Source organism: Leiobunum rupestre, chromosome 1 (genome assembly GCF_980474605.1).
Source record: "Leiobunum rupestre chromosome 1, qqLeiRupe1.1.hap1, whole genome shotgun sequence".
Lineage (NCBI taxonomy): Eukaryota > Metazoa > Arthropoda > Arachnida > Opiliones > Sclerosomatidae > Leiobunum > Leiobunum rupestre.
Window position 1 is genome coordinate 13,692,654 of NC_143384.1, and position 25,881 is coordinate 13,718,534.

Consider the following 25,881-nt stretch of genomic DNA (forward strand, 5'->3'; position numbering starts at 1 on the left):
TCTCTTTATTTCAGGGTAAATTATTATTTTAATAAGATAAAATCCAATTTTATACTAAAGGAAATCAAAGTGGCGGGGTGAAAACTAAGTGGCAGAATATCCATAAACTTCGATGACAAGTATACGTGACAGCGAACCAACAACGCTGCTTACTTTAGTTGTAATTCCCTCCAACAAAGAAAAATATTATTTTTGCTCAAAATTATGGAGAATCGTGGCAACATAACGGATAATCGAAACGTCACTGTCAAAAAATATGTTACGATTATTATAAGTAAAATTGGAAAATATGTCCAACACACTTTCGATCAATGCGTTTCAAATATAATTACCTTAAATAAAATTGCTATAAAAGGGGACGGCTGAGTTTGCTTATCTCATCCAAGCATTTGGAAAGCACGAGGTATTAGAAGATATCATTGCAAAATCCACAATCATGATGATCAGTGTCGCTGTATTTCTGGTCGTAGTATCTGTGCTGGCCACAGGAGGAGGTAAGTCACTTTGAATTTTAAACAGTTGAGGGGCGTTCAGACTATACTCTTTTAGGGACCAATAAATTGGCCACCAAAATTGTACAACTATTTGGCAGTGAATAAAGCAGTGTGAACAGCACACTTTTTTCGGATTGTTCCGGGTTTACAACTATTTAAAATTCATCCAATGAAGTACTCCATGACGTCATTAAAGTTTGACCAGTCGTCTGTTTACAATCTAAGATTGCTTTTATCGAAAAAGCAGACATGACAGGCTCTAATTTCTAATTTTAATATAAAACACAGTGAAACATAAAGATAAAGACTAAACCATTGAAGCAGACCTTTAAAAAAATATATAGATAATCCCACTGTTGGAACCCAAACCGTTAGGCATCTTGTGAACAATTGTCGTACTATTGCGATCAACAAAAATTGTATATAAGGCCATTATTGGTGAAAAGGTGTAAATTACCATCTAACTGGTACATCGGATATCGACTACTAATTTAACACAAATAAAATTGGATAGTCTGAACGGCACTTTATTCACCGTAACTGAGAATACGCAGCCGCTACTTTCACGATTTACCGAAAATATCATCCGCCTACTGGAGCATGGAAGAACCAGTTCCTTCGCGGGGAGCGGTGGGTCTTCAGCCCTTTAGCTCCGGAAAATAAAGAAGCGTGGTTGTCTTTGGAAAATCACGAGATGAACAGGGTGGTGACTTATATTCTCACTTCACGGTAATTAATTCCTGGTAACACACGCGTAACATCCTTTGAAATATAGTTGGACAAAAACCACCAGTCCTTAAATTGCCGAGCAGTGCAAGAAAAGCACGAACGGGGCCCTCAAAACCGCAGTCGCGCAAGGGATGAAAATTGAGGGAGATGTGGTAAATATTTTTAGCTTTTTCATACTTTGCCAGGGTTATTCGACTTTTAGGAGGCTAGATTACGAATTTATTCCTTTAAGAGAAAAAAAGTCAAAATTCCTTTTTCTCGCCTGGGTGAAGTTCGGTGATTTTATCGTGATTTGTCAACAGTAATAATAAAAATATCGTTGAAAATATAAGAAAACAATAGTAGGTTCGAATGGGTATGAAAATAAATTATCAAATTTATTTACATTTATAAGTTTGAAAATATCTAAATGTTTTCAGAAAAATTTAAAATTATAATTATTTTACTGAATGTTATTTAAAAAGTGAATAACTAGGTTACCAAGATAATGCCCGTCAAAAACTATAAAAGATTCTGGGATCTGACTTCTGTGAGCTATTTAAAGGCTTATCTGATAAAACCTCCCAAAATTGAATAATCCTAATAAATCTTTAAATGTAGATTTGCTGAAATAGCACATAAGAGCGTGTTAGGTCAAACGTGAAATTAAAATTAACTATTTTAATATCCAACAGTCGGATCTAGACCAGTGTAAAATCGACTGTTTGATTACGGACGAAAAGAAGAACAAGAAGACCAAGATCTCTGACTTGCCGAGGGATGACTTCGATGCTTGCGAAGGTGGACAGGTATGCGAGTCCAAACGAGTCGAATAAGTAGCCCTTCTAATTGAGAAAAACGCAGGGTTGCCTGAAGGGAAAATGCGTCGCGACAGACGATGACGCCGTGAAGGCTTGCAAATCTCTGTACAGTGGTTCACCCGTTATAGGCGAGCCAGATTCTACCGCCCCCACTAACTGCAAGGCCAAATGTACCATCAAGGGTGTCGACGCCCAGAAAACCTGCGGAAAGCCCAATTTCGCCGAAGGCACCCCATGCAATACTAAAGTAAGTGTTCCACCGAAAGCAGCTAGTCCTGTATGAATGTCGCCAATCCCTTTCTCTTGGCAAGTTTCAAGTTGCAAGGCATAAACTTATTGGTTAATCTGCCAAGGAATATCTTAGTTTCGAAGTGGTGACGTAATAGAGGAACTACGAAATAGTCCCCTCTGCAAAGTCCATCTCAAACATTTTTCCAATCGACATAACTTGATAAGATATCTCTTACTTGCATAGTATGAAGCTAGGCCTTTAAAATGAAAGAAGTTCCTTTGCATACTAGATAAGGTATACGTTTTCTACCAAACGGGGTATTTATACACCGCTTAGAATGTACTGCTTGTTAGATATCAAAATTACTTTCCTTGAGAAAATTTATATCAAAAACCTTTTTTCGCGATATCAAAATTACACTTCTTGAGAAAATTTATAAAGTTATATAGTTTCTTATATTTTGCCCGCACTTTTGGGAAAATCAGCGGACGTCTGCAAAGAAACATATTTCAAACAAATAAAATTAGCCCGATAGCGAGATGGCCATTTCTCTTGTAGTAGATTTATTAATCGCTTTGGCTTCGGCTAATGGGCAATGCCCTTAGACACACGTATATTCTTCGAATTAATTACTGCTTTTTAAACTTAAACAATGAACTCATTGCTTTGTTTGTTTATTTAGAGCGCTTCCGGCTTCACGTGCCAAAGTGGCCAATGCTCAAACAAGCCTACTACCGCAGCAGCCATCACAACTAAAGCAACAACATGAAAATAATGTAGCATCACTCTGAAAATTCTGATCTATTTCAATAAAATACGGAAACAGCAATCTCATTTTGCATTTTTTAGAACTTTATACTATCTACATTTGTTTCTTAAATTTATATTTACAAAATTATGCCGCGAGGAGGTAAAGTTTAATAAGGGCCCTCCTCTGTTCCAATAGTCAACAAAGCTTAACATACTTTTCTCAAATTTTTATTTAAGGTATTAAACTCAATCACTTATCGTATTTGAAATCGTGAGAGTTCGAATATGGGTTTGCGGTGTTCGAAGTTTAGTAATTGAGTATCTTCTGGGGTTTAATTTAGAGGCTGAACGGATCGTTGTTTACAAAAATCCAATCCGTCCATGATCACTCGGTTCAAATTCAATCCGTCCTAGAACTGTTTATGTCGGATACGATCCGTATACGTTGCATCCGTAAGTAATTTAATCCAAACTGTCCGATCCGACAAACAAAATAATCCAATCTGTGAAAAATCCAATCCGTAGGATTACGGATGAATGTATCCGAATAATTGGACGGAGTGGTCGGTTACGGATTTTCTTCTCTTAAAAATGTACCGCTTGGATTTGGATTTGATGAATCCGATACTGAACGGATTCAGGTTCTCCAATTCTTATCCGTGTGTGGTCCGTTCACTTCGGATCCAATCCGTCCGTGGTCCGTTCACTTCGGATCCAATCCGTTCATGGTTCGGTCTCTTCTGATCCAATCCGTCCGTGGTCCGTTCACTTCGGATCCAATCCGTTCGTGGTTCGGTCTCTTCGGATCCAATCCTTAATTTAAAATAATCCAATCTGTGAAAAAATATAATCCGTAGGATTACGGATGAATATATCCGAATTATTGGACGGATTGGTCAGTTACGGATTACAATTTTACGGTTTGGATTTGGTGGAATGAAACCGAGACTGTCACTGAACGGATTTGGGTTTTAATCCATCCGTGAACATTGGCTACGAATTGGAGAGTTTCGCATTTTACTTATCCTTCCACATATTATATTTTCTTAAACGGATTGAAGTGTCAACAAATTAAGGGGCTACGAATTCGAGGTGTTACAGAGTAAGGGTTATCTGAGAATACTTTGAAGATGAGATAAACGTTTAAATCTAATGTATTACATTAAATACAACTTATGATTGTACGATTTTCACTTTTAAGTTAAACACACATTTCGAACCACAACCACCACCATTATGCACCCATGGGGTTCGGAAGGAACTAACAACTTTAAAGGGGGTAACTTTGCCCTAGCCACCCTACTTTGCACTTTTCACATTAACATGTTAACCAATCAAACGCACAAATAACGCACAATTATGCACCTCAGTCTTAATATTACGCATCAGAATAGTTAATGGTAACATTTAATTGTTAAAATGTTGCTTTTCCTTTTGCATTCATAGAGGGTCAGGATTACCTCAGTTTTATACTAGCTAATTGAAATACTTTGGTTTTGTTGTTCCCACAAATTACGTAACGAAAAAAAATACACTTTTTGAACTCCCCCTTCCCGTCGTAACTAAGAGTAATTTTATTAATTAAAATATCTATTAGTTTCAAAAAATAATAATAATTGAAGTTAATATATCATCCGTGAAGTTAAAGCGGCTAAATACGCATTAAGCTTAAAAATAGCGTTATTCAAAATTGAACGACAAATTCCGGAAGTTGCTTGAGATTATTAGTCCATGGTGCCGCTACCGAGTAGCGCTATTTCGAAATTATTCTCATAGTTGTATTATGTTACTCATGTTGTTACTCATCGCAATGACCATCACAAATTTTGCAAATAGCCAAAAATTCGATCTTAAAAAAGGCTCTACTTCCCAACAGTAAAATGAAACCTTTGTGAATTATAATTTACAATTTACTTACTTTTACAAATTACGACAAACGGTAATCATATAAATTATTAATGACTTTTAACAATATTATCCTCTTCGAGGCATGATGGTTCATTATTAATCCCACTGACAACGTAACTGCAACGACGTTTACTGGGAATGTTATCTAGGGTGTCAGACAATTGCCGGATGAGCGAATTGAGACACTATAACCCGAAAAAAGACACAAATGGCAACGATACGACTTGATAAAAAGTAACAACATTTCGCGCTCCCCTCTCAGCCTCTCACGGCCAAAACAATAATAATCAGCTAGGCTAATACCCAAGGATCCACCTTAGGCCTAAGTCATCAAGCGACTTTTATAGCCTTTAATTCAGGTGGTCGGGTTACACTGCGTAGGAGGGTGGTGGCCAACCCTTCATGCCACGCGAACCAACAGCTCCCTACACTAACTATTATCGCTAACCTCAACAAGTTTTATAGAAGGGGAAAACGTGTGCATTATGCATCTTATTGTACTCCAGAAAACTGTAAAGTGTGATAACTATTGTTTAAATTTTTCTGGTACACAATACAGTGTTCTTGCGTTCAATTAATTGGATACAATTAAGTAACCCATTTACTTGTAGTGTGAACGGGGTTTTAGACCAAAAAGTTAGTATACACAAAATCTTCTGAAATTGGCATTTTATAAATTAGTCAAAACGTCACCTCCTAAAATAAGGGCTTTCAAATTATACATCCAGGGTTAATCAGCGTAGTAAGCGGGGAAAACTCCGCGGGACCCAGGGCGAAGGTGGAAAGGGAAATTCTTAGTAGCAACTCCAACAACAGGGGCCAACTGCCGGGACTTCTAAGTAGGGTAAGAACTCATGGTGTGTTCTCTGGTGAATACCGTTCTGCAAATTGTTTCGTTTCTGCGATTGTAGACTCGGCGCAGTGTCATTTTGACCTTCAACACTTTCAAATTGAACCCCCCCCCCTTCTCCCTCGATTTTTACTCTTATATATATATATATATATATGTCCGTGATACATAATATCGTAAACCACGATGACCAGAATGTTTAGTCTCGTAAACCATGATGACCTAGAGGGTTCTATCGTAAGCCACGATTACCTTGAGGGTTTCTATCGTAATCCACGCTGACCACGACATACTATCACGTTCACCAGGATTACCACTATGTATGTTCTCCTAAATGATAGTGACAACGATATTTTATGTTTTAAACCACGCTGACCACAATATTTTCTTTTATAAACCTCGATGACAACGATATTTCCTTTCGTAATCCATAATAAACACTTAGTTTTCTATCTTAAACAGCGATATCAACGACATTTATTTCTTAAAGTACAGTTACCACAGTGATATATCTCGTAACCCGCAAATATAATGATGTTTTCTCGTGTTAAATACTGCGTTCAAGATTATTATACCTCGTAAGGCTCTATGAACAAAATGTATTCTATCGTAAACTATGATGACCACGATGTTTTCAGTCCTAAATAATGCTTGCCTCGATGCTTTCTCCCGTAAACCATGAAGAACACGATGTTTTTCCAGAAACATCACAGGCGAACAATGGTTTTTAGGCAAAAATCTCAAAGGTCGTGATGTTTTCTCTTGGAAAATAGGATCGCATCGGCATTTCTAAGCTAAGTTGAGTCGAATACCATCTGAAGAGCAAACAGGGACGCATCTCAAACGTAAAAAGAATAAATTGATATCAACACCGCTCCAAAGACTCTCCGAATTCCTCGGTTATAATTTGGACCCGGCAAGCACTGCCATTATCGTCACATCAAAACAACCCTCGGTGGCTCTAAATAATAGCGATATCTAACGTTCAGGACTAATGCAGAGTATCGTGAATCATTTACTATTCGACAAGGAACAAATTCAGTCTACACTCCGCTAATTAATCAAATCCATTCAAGTTCAGATTCATACCGAAAAATCCATTCGTATAATAAGTAAGAAGTCAAATTCCGTAACTAACCAAGCAATCCTTTTATTCGTATATATTAGTCCGTATTCCTACAAATTTAAGCGTTTTTATCTTCGGATTGGACTGTTCGAATTATATTTACTACGTATAAAACGCTTACGGTTACATCCGAAGTGAACGGACCACGGACGGATTAAATTTGGAAAACTCGAATCCATCCAGGGTCGGATTAATCCAATTAAAATCCAATCCGTTAATTTTCAAGAGGTGAAAAACCGTAACCGACCACTCCGTTAAATTATTCGGATACATTCATCCGTAATCCTACGGATTGGATTTTTTGACCAACTGTATTATATAAATTGTCGGATCGGACGGTTCGGATTAAATTTCTTACGATTTGAACGCTTACGGATTATATCCGAAGAGAAACGACCGCGGATAGATTGGATCCCTAAGTGTACGGATCACGGACGCATTGTGTTTTGAAAATCTAAATTCGTTTAGGATCAGGTTAATCCAAGCAAAATCCAATCCGTAAAATTTTAATACGTAAATATCCACAACCGACCAATTTGTCCATTGCTACGGATTACTTAACCGAACCGTACGGATTGGACGAATCGGATTTTTCACGGAGTATCCGCAATCTGTTCAGGCTCTGGTTTAATTAGCTGCGATCCAAGGGACCAAAAAAAAATAAAAGAAAACGTTTGGAATGCAGAAGGGGGAAATTAACAATTTATAGATTAATGCTTACTGAAAATTTAGTAGAAGACTAGTTTTTATGTACAAGAAGCTATTAGAATTGGGATTTCCATTTATTTATTTTCATTGGTGTAAAAATTTAGAAGCGACTTCTATTTATTTTATCTCCATAACCATTTCAAAAGTAAAAAATTAATAATTTAATTTAACCTAAAATGACGCTCGATCCATGATCAACACCTTTCAAAATATTCTGATACAAAAACGGCAAGATGGATACAACTATTTACCATTATGCAGTTACCAATAAACGTATCAAGCAGCTCACGCCCCAGAAAGTAACCTAATTGGTCGAATAGAGGCATTGAAGCTGTAACCTTAACAGAAAAAAAATTGAAATCATCGACCAAAGTATTTTATTCGTTATTAATAATGAGTACGTCAAAGTTACTTATAAAACCAACTTTAATAACGCGAACTAGCATTTTACATGAGTATCTGTCTATAACATCGTCTGCTAAACATGTTCTGGAATCTGGACATAACAATAGGGGCTGTACATAAAGCCAATAGCGACCAGATAGAAATCAGCATGCAAAATATCACACAAACAAATTAGGAGTTCGTTAATGGCGAAAAACAGTTTATGAAGAATTCATGAGGGATTTCTACACTCTAAAAAAGACCGCGATTTATCCATGTAAATATACACGCTTTCATTTTAACTTGACCAAACCTATGCACTTAAAATATCTTTTTTTTCCCAAAAATCAATTAATCAAGCTGTATGAAGGCGTGATTGTAGTCATATATGTGGAAAGTTTTCTTTCGGAGCGAGAATTAGGCAGGGTTGGGAAAAAAAAAGTTTTTTTTTTAAATTTAACAAACCCAGTATTGTATAAAAGTTATAACCGGTTGTAACCACTAATAAAAAAATGCTCAAATTGCTTATTACTAAAATGGTCAAATTGACCGATTTCAAAATTGCGTTTTTGCGCGTGACAGTACCATTACACTGTGAGGTATAACAGGCTTATTTACATGCTTTTATAATACCCTAACATGGCGGCGTATTTTCACGTGCAAAATGAATTTTAAGATTCCCCCAATGACTTATATCTAGCGCTCATTACTTCGTAAGACAACGTAGCAGACGACCAAAAGTGAAGGTGAAGTTTTAGTTTCATTTTGAAATACAAAATATGCATAGGTTTATATTCTGTATTTTTATTTGAAATACATAGTATTTAAGATTTTCAATATTTCTAATTAATTTCTCAATATTTTTTTTATAAACCAAAAGTGGTGGTTTAAACCAGCCTGGCTGCTTCTTGCAAACTCTGGTATTAGGAATGCCCAAAAGGAAAAGGTTTTTGTTAGAATATCTTAATCGGGAAATATATGAAGGTTGCAACTCGTTGAAGGCTATTTCGTTCCTATGTTAGGTTAATAAAATCAATTATTTTAATCCAGGTTATAATATAATATAAGGAAAAGGTAGAAGACATGATTATAAATATGGTATGTTTATTGGATAATACTACGTATTAGTTACGGAAACCCGCTGTGGAACAGTGTTGGATCTATAACTACAATATTTATCAAGGTAGGTAACATTTTCATTAAAACATCTATTAAAATTTCGGTGTGTTTTATATGTCCTGGGCTAAAAACAATTCTAGCTCCAGGATTTGTACTATTTTAATCGGTATCTTAATAATATACTGGTTTTTCACTTATTATTGAAATACGAACGAAACCCGACAACCCAGCAATCAACTCATCGCCATCGCGTGATAACTTTCCATTTCATTAATTCCCCTCGTCTTAAAATATAATGTATCAGAAATCTATAATAAACCCTTCGAAAAGAAGTAATAATAATAATCACAGGAGTTACACCATCCCTGCGCAGTTTGGGGATTTTCCAACTCGGTACGTATTCGAGTTGAAGTTCTTCCTTGCACTTCGAATGTACAGTACTTAATTGACAAAACATCTTTATCCGGGGACAGCTTTGGTTATTCAGTCACCAACTTCCTGGATTTGTTTAATGCTGTGGCCCGTGATATAAGTTGCCAATTCGGGTCCAGTGAGGTTGTTCCTTCCGCTGATACTGCTTTGAACGAATAAGGTGAAGAAAGTCATCAGAGCTCCATTGCATCTATTATCTTTGATCACGATGGAGAGACGATTCCAAGTCCTCTTCCAATCAACAAAGAAGCAGCGTCTACTGGTAAGTTGAAATACATTAGTAACAAATATCTATTGCCATTTGTTCATGATAACTACCTGCTAAGATGAAACGATATTGATAACCACCTCAAGGCTGATTTTAGAACCCTTTCCTCAAATCAGTTTCTGGCAGCTTGGCCTTCATCCCTTGGGGGTAGGGAAACTTCCACTTGAAGCTTAACCATTTCCTACTTCCAGAGCCACCATCAAAGAAACTTCCCCTGAAACAAATGCTGGGCAGTGTGATGGACGACTTTGTGGAAGTCGAGAAGCATATTTGTCAAGATGTTGGAGAAATCAAGGATTTGCTTGCTACGATGGCATACACCTCGAGATAGGAATCACCTCAATTTGCTCACATTTCACAGCATTTGGTGGAAACTAATGCTCCACGCGAATAGTTGATGCTTTTGAGAGATTTCTTGATAACGACACTAGGAAGACAGATGCCTTCTGTCAACTAGTTGCCGCAATTACTGGTGTTCCGGTGCAGCCTTCTCAGCAACCTACTCCATAAAAATGTTTTCTGGTTATAATGCCCGGGGACTTAGGCCTGAACGCTATTGTGTCATTTCATGCAATTGGCGGGATGGATTACCCTGTTATCAAAAATGCGCCATTATTTCTACCTCCGGGGTGGCGTGGAAATGAAATAACTCAAATGGATTTCGCTTTGAAAGGTGGTAAGTTACCCTTGGTCTTCTAATGCACAATTCCACCAGTTGCTGTCTAAGTAGTCTCCCCATATCCAGGTAATTATTGCCTTCTGCTCTCTCAACAAATTCTTGTGGCATTACATGTGCAGCCGCAATCCTTAGTACATCAGCATTGATATATTTACAGGTGAAAAAAATTATTAACTTAATTGTTTTGGATATTAATTGTGTTTTTTTACCAGGTGCGTCTGGATGTTGGACGTTGTTGCTGCTTATGCAATAATTATGCAAATAGCAGCAAGCTGTAATGATCCGGCCGGCTTTTCGTGGCTCATAGCACAGATACCCTCCGCTCTCATCTAGGCATTGAAATCTGGATTTAAGGACACCATTCTAACGTTCAATGACGTCCCTCCCTTTAATAAATGACATAAATGTTTGGGAACTATTTTGGCGAAAGTTATGGAATACCTCGCTTGTCACGTATGTTAAATTCAACCTCGTTTGGAGTGTTAGGGTTAAGAAATGAAGTCATAACACAGGGTCGCAAGGGATATCCGTTATCTCCCAGCAGATATCCCACAGGCATCCTATTTTACACGAAATCTCGGAACATACGCCAAATAAATGAGTCATGGATGCAGCCTGGCCAGCCAGCAACAAGGTTTGTAATTTTCAGATGATTATCGCAGACTATTTGTACATTGATGGTATAATTGTTCTTGCGGTCAAGGTACTCAGATGCTATTTCTTTCGGTGCTTTTATATTGACATGTGTACAGTTCAACGCTCCAAGAACGTGTGGTAACACGCATCTCTGAAAAGTAAAACTCAGAATTAGTGTATTATATGTTGAATAAAGTCATTTGTACGTACCTTGGTTTCTTCAGCGTACTCTAGTTGTGTGGGAAATGCACACATTCTAGCTATAATGGCTTCACTTACTCTTCCTATTGCCCTACTGACAGATGGTTGGCTCATCCCATTTTCGTAGCTACTTGCTACTACACGTTGAAACGAACCAGAGCCATAAAACATCAGAGCAGCTAGAACTTCCTGTTCAACAGTTATCACGTACATGCCTACAAACTGCTTGTCCATTTCTAAATGAGGCCTTAATATTTCACACAAGTTACTTACATCGTCTTTCCCCACTCGATATTGTGCTAAAAACTCTCTATTTGGCAGTTCGAACGGATCTGATCACTGCCTCCTATACATTTCGTTATCCTCTTTGCCAAATTTCACAACAGCATCTATAACAGCAACAGCTCCAGCACGAGGCATTTTGGGAAATAATGGGTAAAATGGCGGAAAAGAGCAAAGACTAAATAAATTTCAATCTTTCGAGTACTGTTGAGAGTCCATGGAAACATGACGGAAGTTGCGATTTACGTCACTCGACTCACTCTGATCCCGCTAATCCTGTCGCTTAGTCAAAGGGGTGAAACGCGGTGGTCGTCAGCGTCCCGCCCAATGAAAGCTCTTACTTACCTTAAGCGCAGAATACGGGTGATAGTTGAATTAATGCGGTGGCGTTTAGTCAATGGGCTTTCTGTGCTTTGTTAATGGTAAGGTTTTCGCTTCTTGTTAATACATTTGGTTTGGATATTTGTCTATCTACGTTTCCTAATGCAGTCACTGATTTCCTGGCTGTGCGAGTCATTATATGATATTGGAAATTGGACGGCATTAGTCTTTTTTATGCGGTATGTGTCACAACGTCAACAGGAAGTCTACGAGTCGTCCACTACCAGCTGTCGAATATAGCTATTCTACGGTATCTTCATCAAGGGCGAGTGTTGAAATAAAATGAGCGTTAAAGATGCGGCAAGTATTTCGTAAGCGAGAAAAATACAAATACCCTCTGTAGATATTTCTTTCACAAAAATTTGCTTCGTATTAAATTTAACTGATAAATTTGTACTGTAATTAGGTGTAAATTCAATTGTGCATTTTGTTAGTACGTCTAACTCACTGTTGTAATTACTTAATTTTTAATATTCTGAATAATTTAAACTCGGTTGTTTCGTCTCAATTATTTTAATTATAATTAAAATTTTATACCGGGCGGGATTGAACGGGGATTACGTTTTTAATAAATAACTCTGAATTACTGAGATATATATTCAAGGATCATCTCGATAAATTAATACCACTAGGGACGATTCTTCCGAGGATAGGTATATTTTAGCTTGCCAACTTTCTCTATTTGCAAGTTCTTTATTTGTGTAATAAAAACATGCTTATCAATAACGTTCCTAAAAGTCGGACGTTTAAAAATTTGGGGAAGAATCCAACAAATCAAATAGCTTAAAATTCAAAATAAGGGGAATTTCTGAATATTAATTCAGAAGTTTTGTTCGTACTGCAGCTAGCCGTTCGAGGCAGGTTAGCGAGTCCCACCCATTGAACGAACGGCTAAGGCTTGCTCGTACCAAAGTGAAAGGACCTTTTTCGTTTAACCAGAATAGTAATCATACCTGATTGTACACGAAAATAACAATAATAATCAACTTGGCTAATACCCAAGGCACCAACTTAGGTTCAAGTCATCTAGTGACTTTTAACCCTTAAAACAGGTGGCCGGGTTACAATGCGTAGGAGGATGGTGGTAAGCCCTTTCATGCCACGCGAGCCAACAGCTCCCTACACTTTCTATTACCGTTAACCTCTACAATTTTTTACGAAAAAGAGAAGCCGAAGAAATCCCAATGAGAGAACTTGCCACCTAGTGCCACAAGCAGGGATCGAACCCAGCTCTTCTTGCTGCGATTCTAAAAAATCCATGTGCTTAACTTCAGTACAACATTCGATTCTTTGCAGAATAATTAAGAAGGTAACTCTGAAAATTGGCGAACTCCTGGATATTTGGGTAAGGTAGATCAAATATAGGAAAAGGCCTCATATATTTAATTTTTGGGCCCCTTATTATTTCCCAAAGTGAACAAAATATGTGGATTTAAATCTTTTTCTTTCTTGGAATAATTTTCGGTGGAATTTTACGAAATGAAGTTAACTTCCAAACGTTTTCATTTATTTAAATTTTTGGGGGCTTCTTGTAAGTATTTGCTGGCTACCTTTAAAATTTCAGGGTAGGCCATAGCATACTTTGCCTCCACCCATGGCCCACGCACTGACTCTGACCAGCTTTCACGGAGAGAGTACGGAGATGGCTTTCGTCGGATCGGAGCTAATGAAAACCCAGAAGAGACTCAATAACTACCCTTTGAACAAAAAAAACTATCGCGATTTCAAATACGACAATTGATTGAGTTTAAAACCTTAAATAAAAATTAGGGAAAAGTATGTGAAGCTTTGTTGACTATTGGAACCGAGGAGGGTCCTCCTTAATAAACTGTAGGTCCTCGGGGGAAAAATTTACTAATAACAATTTAAGAAACAAATGTAGATAGTATTTTGTTCTAAAAAATCCAAAAAAATTAAGTACTTCGTGTTTTATTGAAATAGATCAGAAATTTCTGAATGATGCTACATTAATTTCAAGTTGTTGCTGCAGTTGAGGTGGCTGCTGCGGTTGTAGGCTTGTTTGAGCATTGGCCACTTTGGCACGTGAAGCCGGAAGCGCTCTAAAAAAACAAATACAACGCAATGAGTTCATAGTTTAAGTTTCGAAAGGGGCAATGATTTCTAAGTATATACGTGTGTCTGAGGGCATTGCCCCATTAGCCGTAGCGAAAGCGTTTAATTTATCTACTACAGGCGAAATGTCAATCTCTTCATATGGGGCTAATGTTATTCGCTTGAAACATGCTTCTTTGCAGACGTCCTAAAGACCTTTCGGTAAAAAATGAGTGCCTGGCAAACATAAGAAACTTTATTCTAACTTTTTATCGATAAAAAAGCTTTTTGATATAAATATACCTAAGGAGTGTAATTTTGGCATTTCCCAAGCGGTAAATTCTAAGCCTTAATGCGGTGTACAAATCCGCGGTTAAGTAGAAAATGTACACCTAATGTAAAGTGCATCGAATATGCAAAGGAACTTCTTTCATTTTAAAGGCCTAGCTGGAGACTCTGCGAGTAAGAGATATCTTATCAAGTTAAGGCGATTGGAAAAAATTTTGAGATGGACTTTGCAGAGGGGACTTTTTTTTAGTTCCTCGATAACGTCACCACTTCGAAACTAAGACATTCCTTGGCAGATTAACCAATAGGTTGTGTAAGTTTATGCCTTGCAACTTGGAACTTGTTAAGAGAATTATTATTATATTAATGCGCCACTGGACACGTTCATACATGACGAGATCCTTTCGGTGGAACACTTACTTTAGTATTGCACGGGGTGCCTTCAGCAAGATTGGGCTTTCCGCAAGTTTTCTGAGCGTCGACACCCTTGATGGTGCATTTGGCCTTGCAGTTAGTGGGGGCGGTAGAATCCGGCTCGCCTATAACGGGTGAACCGCTGTACAGAGTTTTGCAAGCCTTCACGGCGTCATCGTCTGTCGCTACGCATTTTCCCTTCAAGCAACCCTGCGTTTTTCTCAATTAGAAGGGCTACTTATTCGAATCGTTTGGACTCGCATACCTGTCCACCTTCGCAAGCATCAAAGTCATCCCTTGGCAAGTCAGAGATTTTGGTCTTCTTGTTGTTCTTTTCGTCCGTAATCAAACAGTCGATTTTACACTGGTCTAGATCCGACTGTTGGATATTAAAATAGTTACATTCAAATTCACCTTTGTCCTAACACACTCGTATTTGCTATTTCAGCAAATCTACAAGGAACGATTTATTAGGGTTATTCAATATTTGGAGGTTATATTTCACAAGCATTTAAATAGCACCCATAAGTCAGATCCCAGCCTCTTTTATATATATATATATATATATATATAGATTGAGAATGCTTACTTCGTTACCTAGCTAACACTTCTTTTATTACTATAGTTTTACATTTTTACTGAAAACATTTAGTTATTTTTTACAAAGTTATAAAAGTAAATAAATTCGTAATTTATTTTTAAACCCATTCGACCCTACCATTGTTTTCTTATATTTTTCACGTGATTCTATTTATACGCCATAGATATTACTGTTGACAAATAAACATAAAATCCCCCTCCTTCACCCAGGCGAGGAAAGTTAAATTTGACTTCTTTCTCTCTTTCTGGAATAGCGTCGTAATCTAGCCTCCTAAAAGTCGAATAACCCTTACCAAGTATGAAAAAGCTAATAATATTTACCACATCTCCCTCAATTTTCATCCCTTGCGCGACTGCGGTTTTGAGGGCCCCGTTCGTGCTTTTCTTGCACTGCTCGGCAATTTCAGGCTTGTTGGTCAATTTAATGACTGGTGGTTTTTGTCCAACTATATTTTAAAGGTTGTTACGCGTGTGTTACCAGGTCAGAATTAATTACCGTGAAGTGAGAATATAAGGCACCACCCTGTACATCTCGTGATTTTCCAAAGACAACCACGCTTCTTTATTTTCCGGAGCTAAAGGGTTGAAGACCCACCGCTCCCCGCGAAGGAACTGGTTCTTCCTTGCTCCAGTAGGCGGATGATGTTTTCGTTAAATCACGAAAGTAGCGCCTGCGTATTCTCAGTTACGGTGAATAAAGTACCGTTCAGACTAGGAAATTTTATTGGTGTCATATTGTTGATATCCGATGTACCAGTTAATTGGTAATTGTACGCTGTTCACATCTTTCCACAAATAAAGGCCTTATATTCAAGTTTTGTTTATCGCAATAGTACGACAATTGCTCACAAGAGTGCTAACGATTTGGGTTCAACCAATGAAACATCAGTATTTTACTGTGGTGTATATTAAAATTAGAATTTTTCGATAAGAGCAACTTTAATTGTAAGCCGACGACCGGTCACAGTTTCATGACGTCAAATAGTTGTAAATCCAAACAAATTGTACACCCAAAAATAGTTCACCTACTTTTTGGTTCGCCAAAAAGTGTGCTGTTCACTCTGCTTAATTCACTGCCAAGTAGTTGTACAATTTTGGTGGCAAAACCAATTGGTCCCTAAAAGAGTGTGGTCTGAACAGCCCTTAACTGATTTATATGCAAAGTTACTTACCTCCTCCTGTGGCCAGCACAGATACTACGGCCAGCAATACAGCGACACTGATCATCATGATTGTGGATTTTGCAAATATATCTTTTTATACCTCTTGGTTTCCAATTGCTTCAATGAATTAAGCAAACTCGGCCGTCCCCTTATATAGCAATTTTAGTCGAGGTCGTTATATTTCAAACGAAGTGTTTGAAATAGTGTTGGACATATTTTCCAATTTTACGTATAATAGTCGTATCATATTTTTTGACAGTAACAGATTTCTCGATTATCCATTATGTTGGCACGATTGTCTATAATTCTGAGCGAAAAAGAATATGTTTCTTTGTTGGAGGGAAATAAAACTGAATTAATCATTGTCGTTCTATCGTGGTTACGTATACTTGCATTTTATTCTTCTACTTAGTTTTCCACCACGCCACTTTGTTAAATATCGGATATAGAATTTGTTCATCTAGCCCCGTTTAAAACTAATTGCCACTAAATTATTATTTTTTTGAATACCAAATCATAGAATATGCATCCCCAGGAACGGAAAGTAGGAACTTTTTGTTCTCTGCTCTTCAGTTGACCAAAGAACTTCCAGCAAATGAAAACGTCGTCTGCTCTAACTAAAGGCGCGCGATTCAAATATTATATTTTTATTTTATTTTCCTGTAAGTTTTTGAACAAGCTATTTGAAACCCACTTAGGAATAATATTTTCGTCTATCATATTGAAAGTGTTGTTCTACTTAAATAATGAAACAAAATAGTTTTATTTTGAACCTATTTTAATAAAACCATTTAATTTTTCAAGAATTTAGTATTTGTTTATAAAGTTTTAGCATTTCGCTATAATTTTAATTTTTAAGCCCATTCCAGGGACAGGAATCTGCTTTCATTAGAATCTAGTAGATTAGGTAGGCCTAGTTTTTCGTTGCTCCATTTCTTTCTGAGGGATAACAATTTAAAAAAAGATGTCAAAAGGTAAACGCGTTATTTTTGTTTTATTTTGTGATATTTAGGTACTACATTAGTGTCTTTTTTTAATAGATTCAATTGTGTCTGCTTTGAAATGCAGCTTAGCTAGCATGGTTTCACACATGAATGACTATTCACATTTAGATATCTGTAGCTTCGTAAATGACTTACATAATTTAAATGATGAACAATTCACTGTTATTAGTGATAATCTTAGTGAAATTATTTCTCAAGATGTAAAAAATAGTAAAACCCACGAAGATTATTGCTGTAAAACCCACAAAATATGCTTAGATTCAACAGTCAATGAAAAGTTTAAAGCAATTTTTCAAGTTTTTGATTCTTTTAAGCAGTTGCCTTGCACGTTACAAAAATTTGCAATGAGCTTATTTTTCCAAGATTTTTTCCAAAAGTTAATGTTCGATCTGAGAATTGGTGTGGCAGACTGTGTATTAAAAGAAAAAAAAAGAAAAAAAAAGGAACTGAAATTGTGCGAAGAACTCAATTTGCCATTAAATGAAAATTTTATTGATGATAATGTGAAACCAAAGAAAAATTTGGATACCTTGCATTACGTTGCTGGATTCATAATGCATAGGTTGACTCAAAAGGAATGTTCCAAAAGTATTATGGGTGCTTTGCTCAAGAATAAAAATTCAAACTGTGATAAAGCAAATGTTACAGACGATTATGAAGACTGGACTCGTACCCTCGATAGAGGAAAATTGTTAATCGTAACAGAAGGATGTTTTCAGTTGTTTCAGAAAATGAAAATAATTTGCGATAACTTTTATCATTACAATGTATCTCAATTAAGAGGTGCTGAGTTAATACGTATGACGCTCCTTTTTTCAGTAGGAACTTCACGATTGCAGATGTTGATAAAGCTATAAATTGAAATTGAAAAAATAATATAATTTTTTTAGGTATTAAACATACCAGTCATTTTGAGTCCCTCTATCGTTTCTCGTGTGAGCAACATGTTTAATCTCTCAGATTTTGAAAATTCACCAGGTCTGTTCATGACTTCTTTTTCCCAATCGTTTAAATAAGCCATTAAGTCAACTTCCAACCACTAAGAGAGTGATGGAGGGAAAACATCATTAACTGATAAAATGTTATTAAGTACGTTAATTTGAAAAAAAAAACTTTAATCGTTCATCATCCAACGAACTATAGGGTGATTTGTTTGGTTTAATATATCGAGATGCTTCGGTGCAGTTTTTCACATTACACAGATCCAAAAATTTGTTGAAGACTCTGATAAATGCTACAGTTTCCTTATACTTCGCCATTTCGTCTTTAAACACTAATTCTATTGCAGCAGCAACGGTTTGACTCAAAACTTGTGTCGCGTAGGATACCTAAAGAAGTGTAGAACAGTAATATTAGTTTCAGATTTAGTATAATTTTTTTACATTACCGTTACCTTCATTTTGGCTTGACTAGTCAGGAAAACATGGGAGTAGGTCAATTTTGGTACATGTTTAAATTCACCTTTGTCACTAAGTAGCTTATAGTACAATTTAAAAATGATTTTGCGTTAATAAATTCTCCGTTTTTCCACATCATTCTCGTAAAAGAAAGCAAAGCATTTCTTATAGTCTTCATTAGATGAGGAGCATCTGATATAAAAAAAATTTGTCGATCTTCATCAAGCGAGTATAGATTTTTAGTAAAATAAGGCACATCCTTATTTTCTTCCCCAAAATTTGTTTGACTCACACGAAAAAATTTTCTGTTTGTAGAAGCACCATCACTAACCACTCCAAGAATTCTAAAACCATGAGCTTCTAGCCTTCTAATCGCTTCCCAGATTATGGTATACAAAGCGCTGGATGTAGCGGTAGTTGTAGGGAAGTGAGCAAACGGAATTTTGAAACTGGTGGTAATACCTCTAAGCATTAGTTGTAGAATATGTGTCGCAAGTGGGGGAGTCGAAGATCCGTTCTCTTGGTGCACGATATCATCTAGTTTGTTGTGTTCCGGAGATATATCTTTAAATCCTGTCAGCAATCCTGTATTTTTGTGGGTGACCAAATCTGGTTTAACATCGAGCTCATCTAAAAACAACACAAAATATTTCTGGTGTTCTTCCAGCATGTGGAGATTAGTTTCCTTAATCATTTGGATTAACTTTTCATTATTAAACCCACTGGAATTGTCCAAATTGTGACTATGATTGTATATAGTTCTAGTGGTGGGCATAGGTATGATCTTGGACTTTCGTAAGATTTCATAGGCAGCTTTAGATTTATTTTTCATATAGCAACACCAATTTAGAAAAACGCGATCCCATCTCATTCCATATTTCGATGTAGTCATGGCCTTGATTTGTTCTCTGAGAATTATTGAAGTAAATGAATCATTATCCCCCTCTTCTTTAAGTTTGGCCTTGCATAACGTCTCTATCATCTGCCTATTTCTTGCTGTACGTTTCATTTCTATGATTTTCTTGGTCGAACGCTTGACAGTATTCATAGATTTTTGCTTTGCGATAGCAGCACGTAGTCTCATTTTTCTTAAGGTTGCTCGATAAATTGAACAGTGAGAGCATCGTTTTTGGGGTTTCTTGAATTTCATAAATCGTACACACCTAATACTATGTATAGATTTAAGCTTCTCACTGTAGTAGCCTTTCTTTCTGCAAACTAGAGTACGAACGGAACTATTTATTTTAAAGGAATCTATCAAATCTTTGTCTGTATTTCCCAGGCACAATTGAAATTCTTCAATCTTGTTTAAAAGCTTCATAACATCATCGTTGCATTTAATACTGAATTCTGAGCATATATTTTCAATAGGAAATGTTTCACCCAAAATTTTGAGGCGAAATTGAAAGGTTGCTCCAATATCAATGATGCATTCAACCGCTTTAAAATCATTCTGATGTTTGGAAAATATAACAGCTGTATTCTCTATTTGCATTGCCCAACCAGGAGGCGGTAATAATTTGGAAGTTGTCACGCTGGTACCTTTAAATTTTAACATAACAGTTAAATATTTATTAAAGCTAAGGTAATAATCCCAGTTGTATATTACCTTTACAGTGTCATTCATATTATTGGTGTACTGTTCTGTAAAAAGTTCTTTCCGTTGTAATGGAATAGATTTATTCTTGGGTGTTGCGTTAACATTTTGGATGGACGCTGCAGTTGTGTCTTTAAAACTATTGGTTGGAGTTATAAAATATGTTGGAGACATCACATCAAGGAAAGGAATTGGATCAGGGAAGTCAGGGGTTGGACCTTGAAGCCCATGGAAATGTCTTGAGCAGATATGACTCCATTTATTTATTTTAGCGAGCGATAAGTCTTTTCTGCCACAGGCCAAAACCCACTGTTTGCACCTCTCGCTGTCTGTTTTAGGTGAAAGAAACTTCACAAAAAAAATTCCTGGGGCTCCATTTACCTTCTTAGTTTTTGGATTCTCCCTAGAATTGCATGGCCCGTAATAGCACGTTTTCACCATTTTAATATCAATCTGTAAATAACACAAAATATAAGTGTATAAGCCTGAAGTTAAAATTTGTAAATTTCTATATAATTAATGCTCACCTTTTGAAAGTTACTGAAGTGATATCAATTATAGTAATTGTAACTCAAAATTAAATATAATTACGTAATAATAATAATTATAGTAATAATTAATACAACAGATAATAAATCAAACTATCATAATTTTAAGACATTTTGAACTTATCGATTAAGCCTCAGCTAAAGAACCTGCGAAGCAGACGATTCTCGGCGGGAACAAATCGAACCGGAAATGACTTAGTCAACCTTGCATTTGGAGTCTAGAGACAAACAATTTACACTAGAGGGAGCTACACTTTCCATTCCTGGGGATGTATATTCTATGTCCAAATTAACTCTTATTGCAATTGTGTATTAGTTTTATATTGGTCCTAAATCTAGTCATAGATGAAATGACTTGATATTAGTTTTTAAACTTCCAAATTATATTTGTTACATAAATTATTTAAATTTCAAAATCAACAACGTTTCTTGCTTTCATATAATATGCGAATATTATATTTTGTTTTAAATACTAAATAGTACATATTTAAAAAATTAGGAACTAAATCCGAGGGGTCGGACATTTGCCTGTTTTGTGTACGGGATTTTAGATTTTTAAAAAATCCCGGATTTTTTATTGTGGATTTGTCATACAAAGTCTATGGGAGCAAAATTCTTGGGTTTTAGATTTGTGGATTTTTTTCCAAATTTTGTACGGGATTTGGCCAAATGACCGACCCCTCGACTAAATCTCACCGATCAATATCCGGATAAGGGCGAACGTTCAAGGTATCTGAAAAAAAAAGAGCACAACCACCATAAGGGTTTTTAACACAACCATGGGGATCAAGTAGGTCGACATTCATGGCCAAACCATAGGTAAACAGACATAAGAAATTCAGAGTCAGGCATATCATGGTTTATCCATGTATCAGTGATGGAAATTATAGATGCGCAGTATTAACGGCTTGGGACAGTTCATCAAGTTTGTAACGAGTGAGGCCATAAGCATAAGTAAAAATAGGAGGAGACATTGGATGTATTAGGAAAAGTCAGTAATGTGCATGGGCTAGACACTGAGGAGTAATCAATGATTAAATATTTAAGAACACAGCGCATGTATGTATCACTAGAGTCACCGAAAGTGGCACCCAAAAAATTAAAGAAGAGACTTTATCGAAAAGTCTGAAGAATAACGAGAGAAGCATTTAGGAATCCGAGAATCCACAAAAAACACAGAGATCCAAGTTGTTGCGAAACAAAAATTGGAGGAGATCGTATATAAACAGAAGAACGGAAAAGACTAGCAGTGTATGATGAACCTGTTCAAGGGTCTTGAAAACGCGGTGGAATGAAGGAGTTGAAATTTTTGAGCATGGTATCAGTGGATATAGTAGCACTAGCAGAGACAGAGACAAGGTTTAGGTTACATTAGCCATCTGCTGAGCGCGTATGAAAATTATTCTGATAAGGGAATTCTAAACTAACTTTGTTAGAGCGAAGTCGAGAATTCTCAGAGGGAGTTGTTCGCCTCAGTCGGAAAACTAATGCAAATGTGGGTTTGTTTCATTTAGCCAGAAAAATTTTAAAAGCAGACAAGTCATCATTACTGTTACACTCTGGAAAACCAAAAAGGGTATATTGTCCTGGCGTGAACGAACATAAACTGACTCAGTACAGCCAACAGGGTTGATTTAGCTTCGAAAAGATTTTGGCTGAAGATCAAAAGGACCTTTCAATCCTAGGCAAGTAAGCGAATCTCTAGTTTGTAGAAAAGGAAAATGCTTACAGCCCGAAATATAAAATCCTAAATAATTGTTGTCGTTGTCAGCAGACGTTGAAGCTCCAGGCACCGCTTAAAAGAGTACTGACTTGTTTCGGCTAACTTCGTTGTGTCCCTTGGCTTGAAAAAGCATTTCCCGAAGCATTGTTTATCAATTTCGTAGTGCAGCTGGAGGTTATAATTGGATCATTGATGTAAAATGAATTTGTCCTTGTGTATCCTTTTGAGTGTTTTGTGGAGGCCGAAAGCTTGCATTTTAAATACTTAATTTAAAAATGTTACTACCATAATGATTCCAACGATTTATAAATTTACTTATAATTTTATTAAATTATAACCATTAAGGAAAAAATAACGGAAATCTACCAAAACTCATTGTCGGTATCCATTGGTCTAGTTTCTGCATCCCACGAAAATTTACCGAAGCCAACGTATTTTGGTTTTTATTATGTTTCTTTGATGACTTCAGCTCCAAGAATCGTTAAGCAAATAGATTCTGGAACATGAACGAAATTACTTGAACGAAGAGTCGTCTGCTTCAGCAAATTTCGAGTTTTGACTGACGATTGTTTTCTACTAGCTAGAAAACCTGTGTTTTGTATGAATTAGTAACTGAAAGCCTATATTACCAATCAAATCTTGACGCTATCCATTGAATTATAACTTCAAATTGATTTTTACAGACCAATATTTCAAGATCAAAAAACCACCATTCTAATATATTTATTTACGCAAAGTTCCGAGATTTTTTTTTAAATTCAAATATTTTTTTCCTTTGTTTAGTACATTTTTTGTTATTTAACAGTTATTTCTTCTTGCAGCCCGATAATGAAATTAATTTGCCGATTTCGCTGTGCAAAATTTTAGCCGCTCTTCCGGCCATTTCTCCTACATTTTTGGACCCGTCACCGACCAGGTTGATTAAGTAGGCGAATTTTTTCCTAAGCAGGAAATGGTATGCCATCGTCGGTGCTGCCGTCCGTACTTCTAACGTGCCTCTTTTTCATATTGTGGCACTCTATCCAGATGAATTATTAGCCGTGTTCTCAATCATAAATCAATTTGTACTTACTTCAACTGGTGGTAAATCCATAATCTAAAAAAGCTCAAAAAGCTTGTATGAGACATTCAGAAGAAAGCTTGCATGCCGTAAAATAATTCCGAAATTAAGAGTGAAAAATTTTCATTTTAAGTTTTTAATAAAAACATGACTAATTGAGAGTCCTCATTTTGAGATGGCTGCCCCACCACTGTTGTTTCAAGTGGCCAAATTAAAAAAATAACCCAAAATCCTTCCGATTATCTCCCTGGAATCTTACCACCTAATCCTAAGAATTGGTAAATGTAAATTTTCTTTTTCAGATTTCGTAGACGGTAACTTGAGAAGCTCTTCAACTGCTGGATTTTCGTTTGACAAGCAGACCCTTTTTGTCATGTTATAGTAAATCGTCTGCTTAGTTGACGAAAATCTGGTTGGGTATGAACTTCTCGCGTTGCCCACTACGAGCCTCTTTTTAAACTGAAAATCTTTAGTAAACAAAATGAATTGTTTGGTTGCACTCCTTTAAGCAAAGCCTTCTATTGAAACTAGCATCCTAAATGGGTACGCGAAATTCGTTCACTCTATGATTCAATGAAATGAAATCGATAATCCAAGTCTTTTATATTAAAGGCGATTGAACTTTCTTTATAGATATAAAATCAGGCCTTAAATGACGAATAAGAAAAATAATTAGCAAGTTTCTCTTAAAAAGAAAAATATTTGTAGGTTAATTCAATTTGGTTAGAATACACGAATGTATCGTTTTTTCAAACATAAATTTGTTTTGTACTTCTTGGGAACCCATATCATTTTTCTAAAAATATAAACACAAAAATTATCGCCGTTTTAGAAAGACATTCTTAACATTTTGACATATTTAAGTAATAAAACTAGAAATTTAAGTTATTGTACATGCACTCTATGGGTTTTTAGTAATGGAAGATTGTATTTAGTTCTTTTTAAATTTAATTGTTTTGGTCTTTTAAAACAAAGGCTGTTGTACTTACCTTACTTATGATCATGTTCATCTGGAATGTCAGAAGGGGGAAAATTAAAAAAAAAATAGATTAATTTGATAGTGAACAACCACACTAGAAGTGTATTAAAGCTTATTGAAAATTTAGTAGTAGACTAGTTTTACGTACAAGAAGCTATTAGAATCGTGATTTCCATTTCTTTATCTTCTTTGGAGTACAATTTGAAAAGCTACTACTAATTTTCATTATGGAATGAAACTATTTCGTTTGATTTGCATTTTATAAACATAAACATTGATCTGATTATGATTAGATATCTCTTACTTGCAAAGTATCCAGCTAGGTCATTAAAATGAAAGAAGTTCCTTTGCAGATTCGATGCACTTTCCATTAGGTGTATATTTTTTATGAAACCGAGGATTTGCACACCGCATTAAGGCTTAGAATTTACCGCTTGTTGAATATCAAAATTACATTCCTTGAGAAAATTTGTATAAAAAATGTTTTATAAATTCCTTATGTTTGCCCTGCACTCACTTTTTACCGAAAGGTCTTTTGGACGTCTGCAAAGAAGCATGTTTCAAGCGAATAACATTAGACCGATATGAAGAGATTAACATTTCTCAGGTAGTATATAAATTGAACGCTTTTGCTTCGGCTAAAGGGGCAATGCCCTCAGACACTCGTATATTCTTCGAATTAATTACTGCTTTTTAAACTTAAACAATGAATTCATTGCTTTGTATGTCTTTTTAGAGCGCTTCCGGCTTCACGTGCCAAAGTGGTCAATGCTCAAACAAGCCTACTACCGCAACAGCCACCATAACTAAAGCAACAACTTTAAATTAATGTAGCATCACTCAGAAATTTCTGATCTATTTCAATAAAACAAGAAAACAGCAATCTTATTTTTGATTTTTTGGAACCTCATACTATCTACATTTGTTTCTTTAGACCAAAATTTATGGAAACACAAAAAATCTTCGCAAAAATCCTTGAGCAATTAATTATTTTTCTAGCACTTTGTTAGTTTTTTGTTATTTATTTACGGGTTTTATTATCGTCTTAAATATAGTTGTAATAACGCTAATGCGTTT

At 36.1% G+C, this 25,881-nt stretch overlaps 2 protein-coding genes across 3 annotated transcripts; one reads left to right on the forward strand and one right to left on the reverse strand.

The window, feature by feature from the left end:
* Nucleotides 1–367: 367 nt before the first annotated feature.
* On the forward strand, nucleotides 368–25,651 carry LOC149961139 (uncharacterized). Of its 2 annotated transcripts, none has more exons than XM_090175098.1 (5): nucleotides 368–494; nucleotides 1,270–1,375; nucleotides 1,898–2,011; nucleotides 2,067–2,270; nucleotides 25,541–25,651. In XM_090175098.1, exons 2-5 carry the CDS (start codon nucleotides 1,355–1,357, stop codon nucleotides 25,631–25,633), a joined length of 432 nt encoding a protein of 143 aa, XP_090031224.1. In that variant the 5' UTR covers nucleotides 368–494; nucleotides 1,270–1,354; the 3' UTR covers nucleotides 25,634–25,651. The 2 variants fall into 2 exon arrangements, with proteins under 2 accessions (XP_090031224.1, XP_090031232.1); XM_090175106.1 differs by lacking the exon at nucleotides 25,541–25,651 and adding an exon at nucleotides 2,938–3,084 and having other exon boundaries at nucleotides 369–494.
* LOC149961140 (uncharacterized) lies at nucleotides 13,893–16,608 on the reverse strand. Its single transcript, XM_090175086.1, has 5 exons — nucleotides 16,506–16,608; nucleotides 15,655–15,779; nucleotides 14,999–15,112; nucleotides 14,740–14,943; nucleotides 13,893–14,039 (listed from the first exon to the last, which is right to left on the reverse strand). The coding sequence occupies exons 1-5, from the start codon at nucleotides 16,561–16,563 to the stop codon at nucleotides 13,953–13,955; spliced, it is 588 nt and encodes a 195-aa protein (XP_090031212.1). The 5' UTR covers nucleotides 16,564–16,608; the 3' UTR covers nucleotides 13,893–13,952.
* Nucleotides 25,652–25,881: the final 230 nt, after the last annotated feature.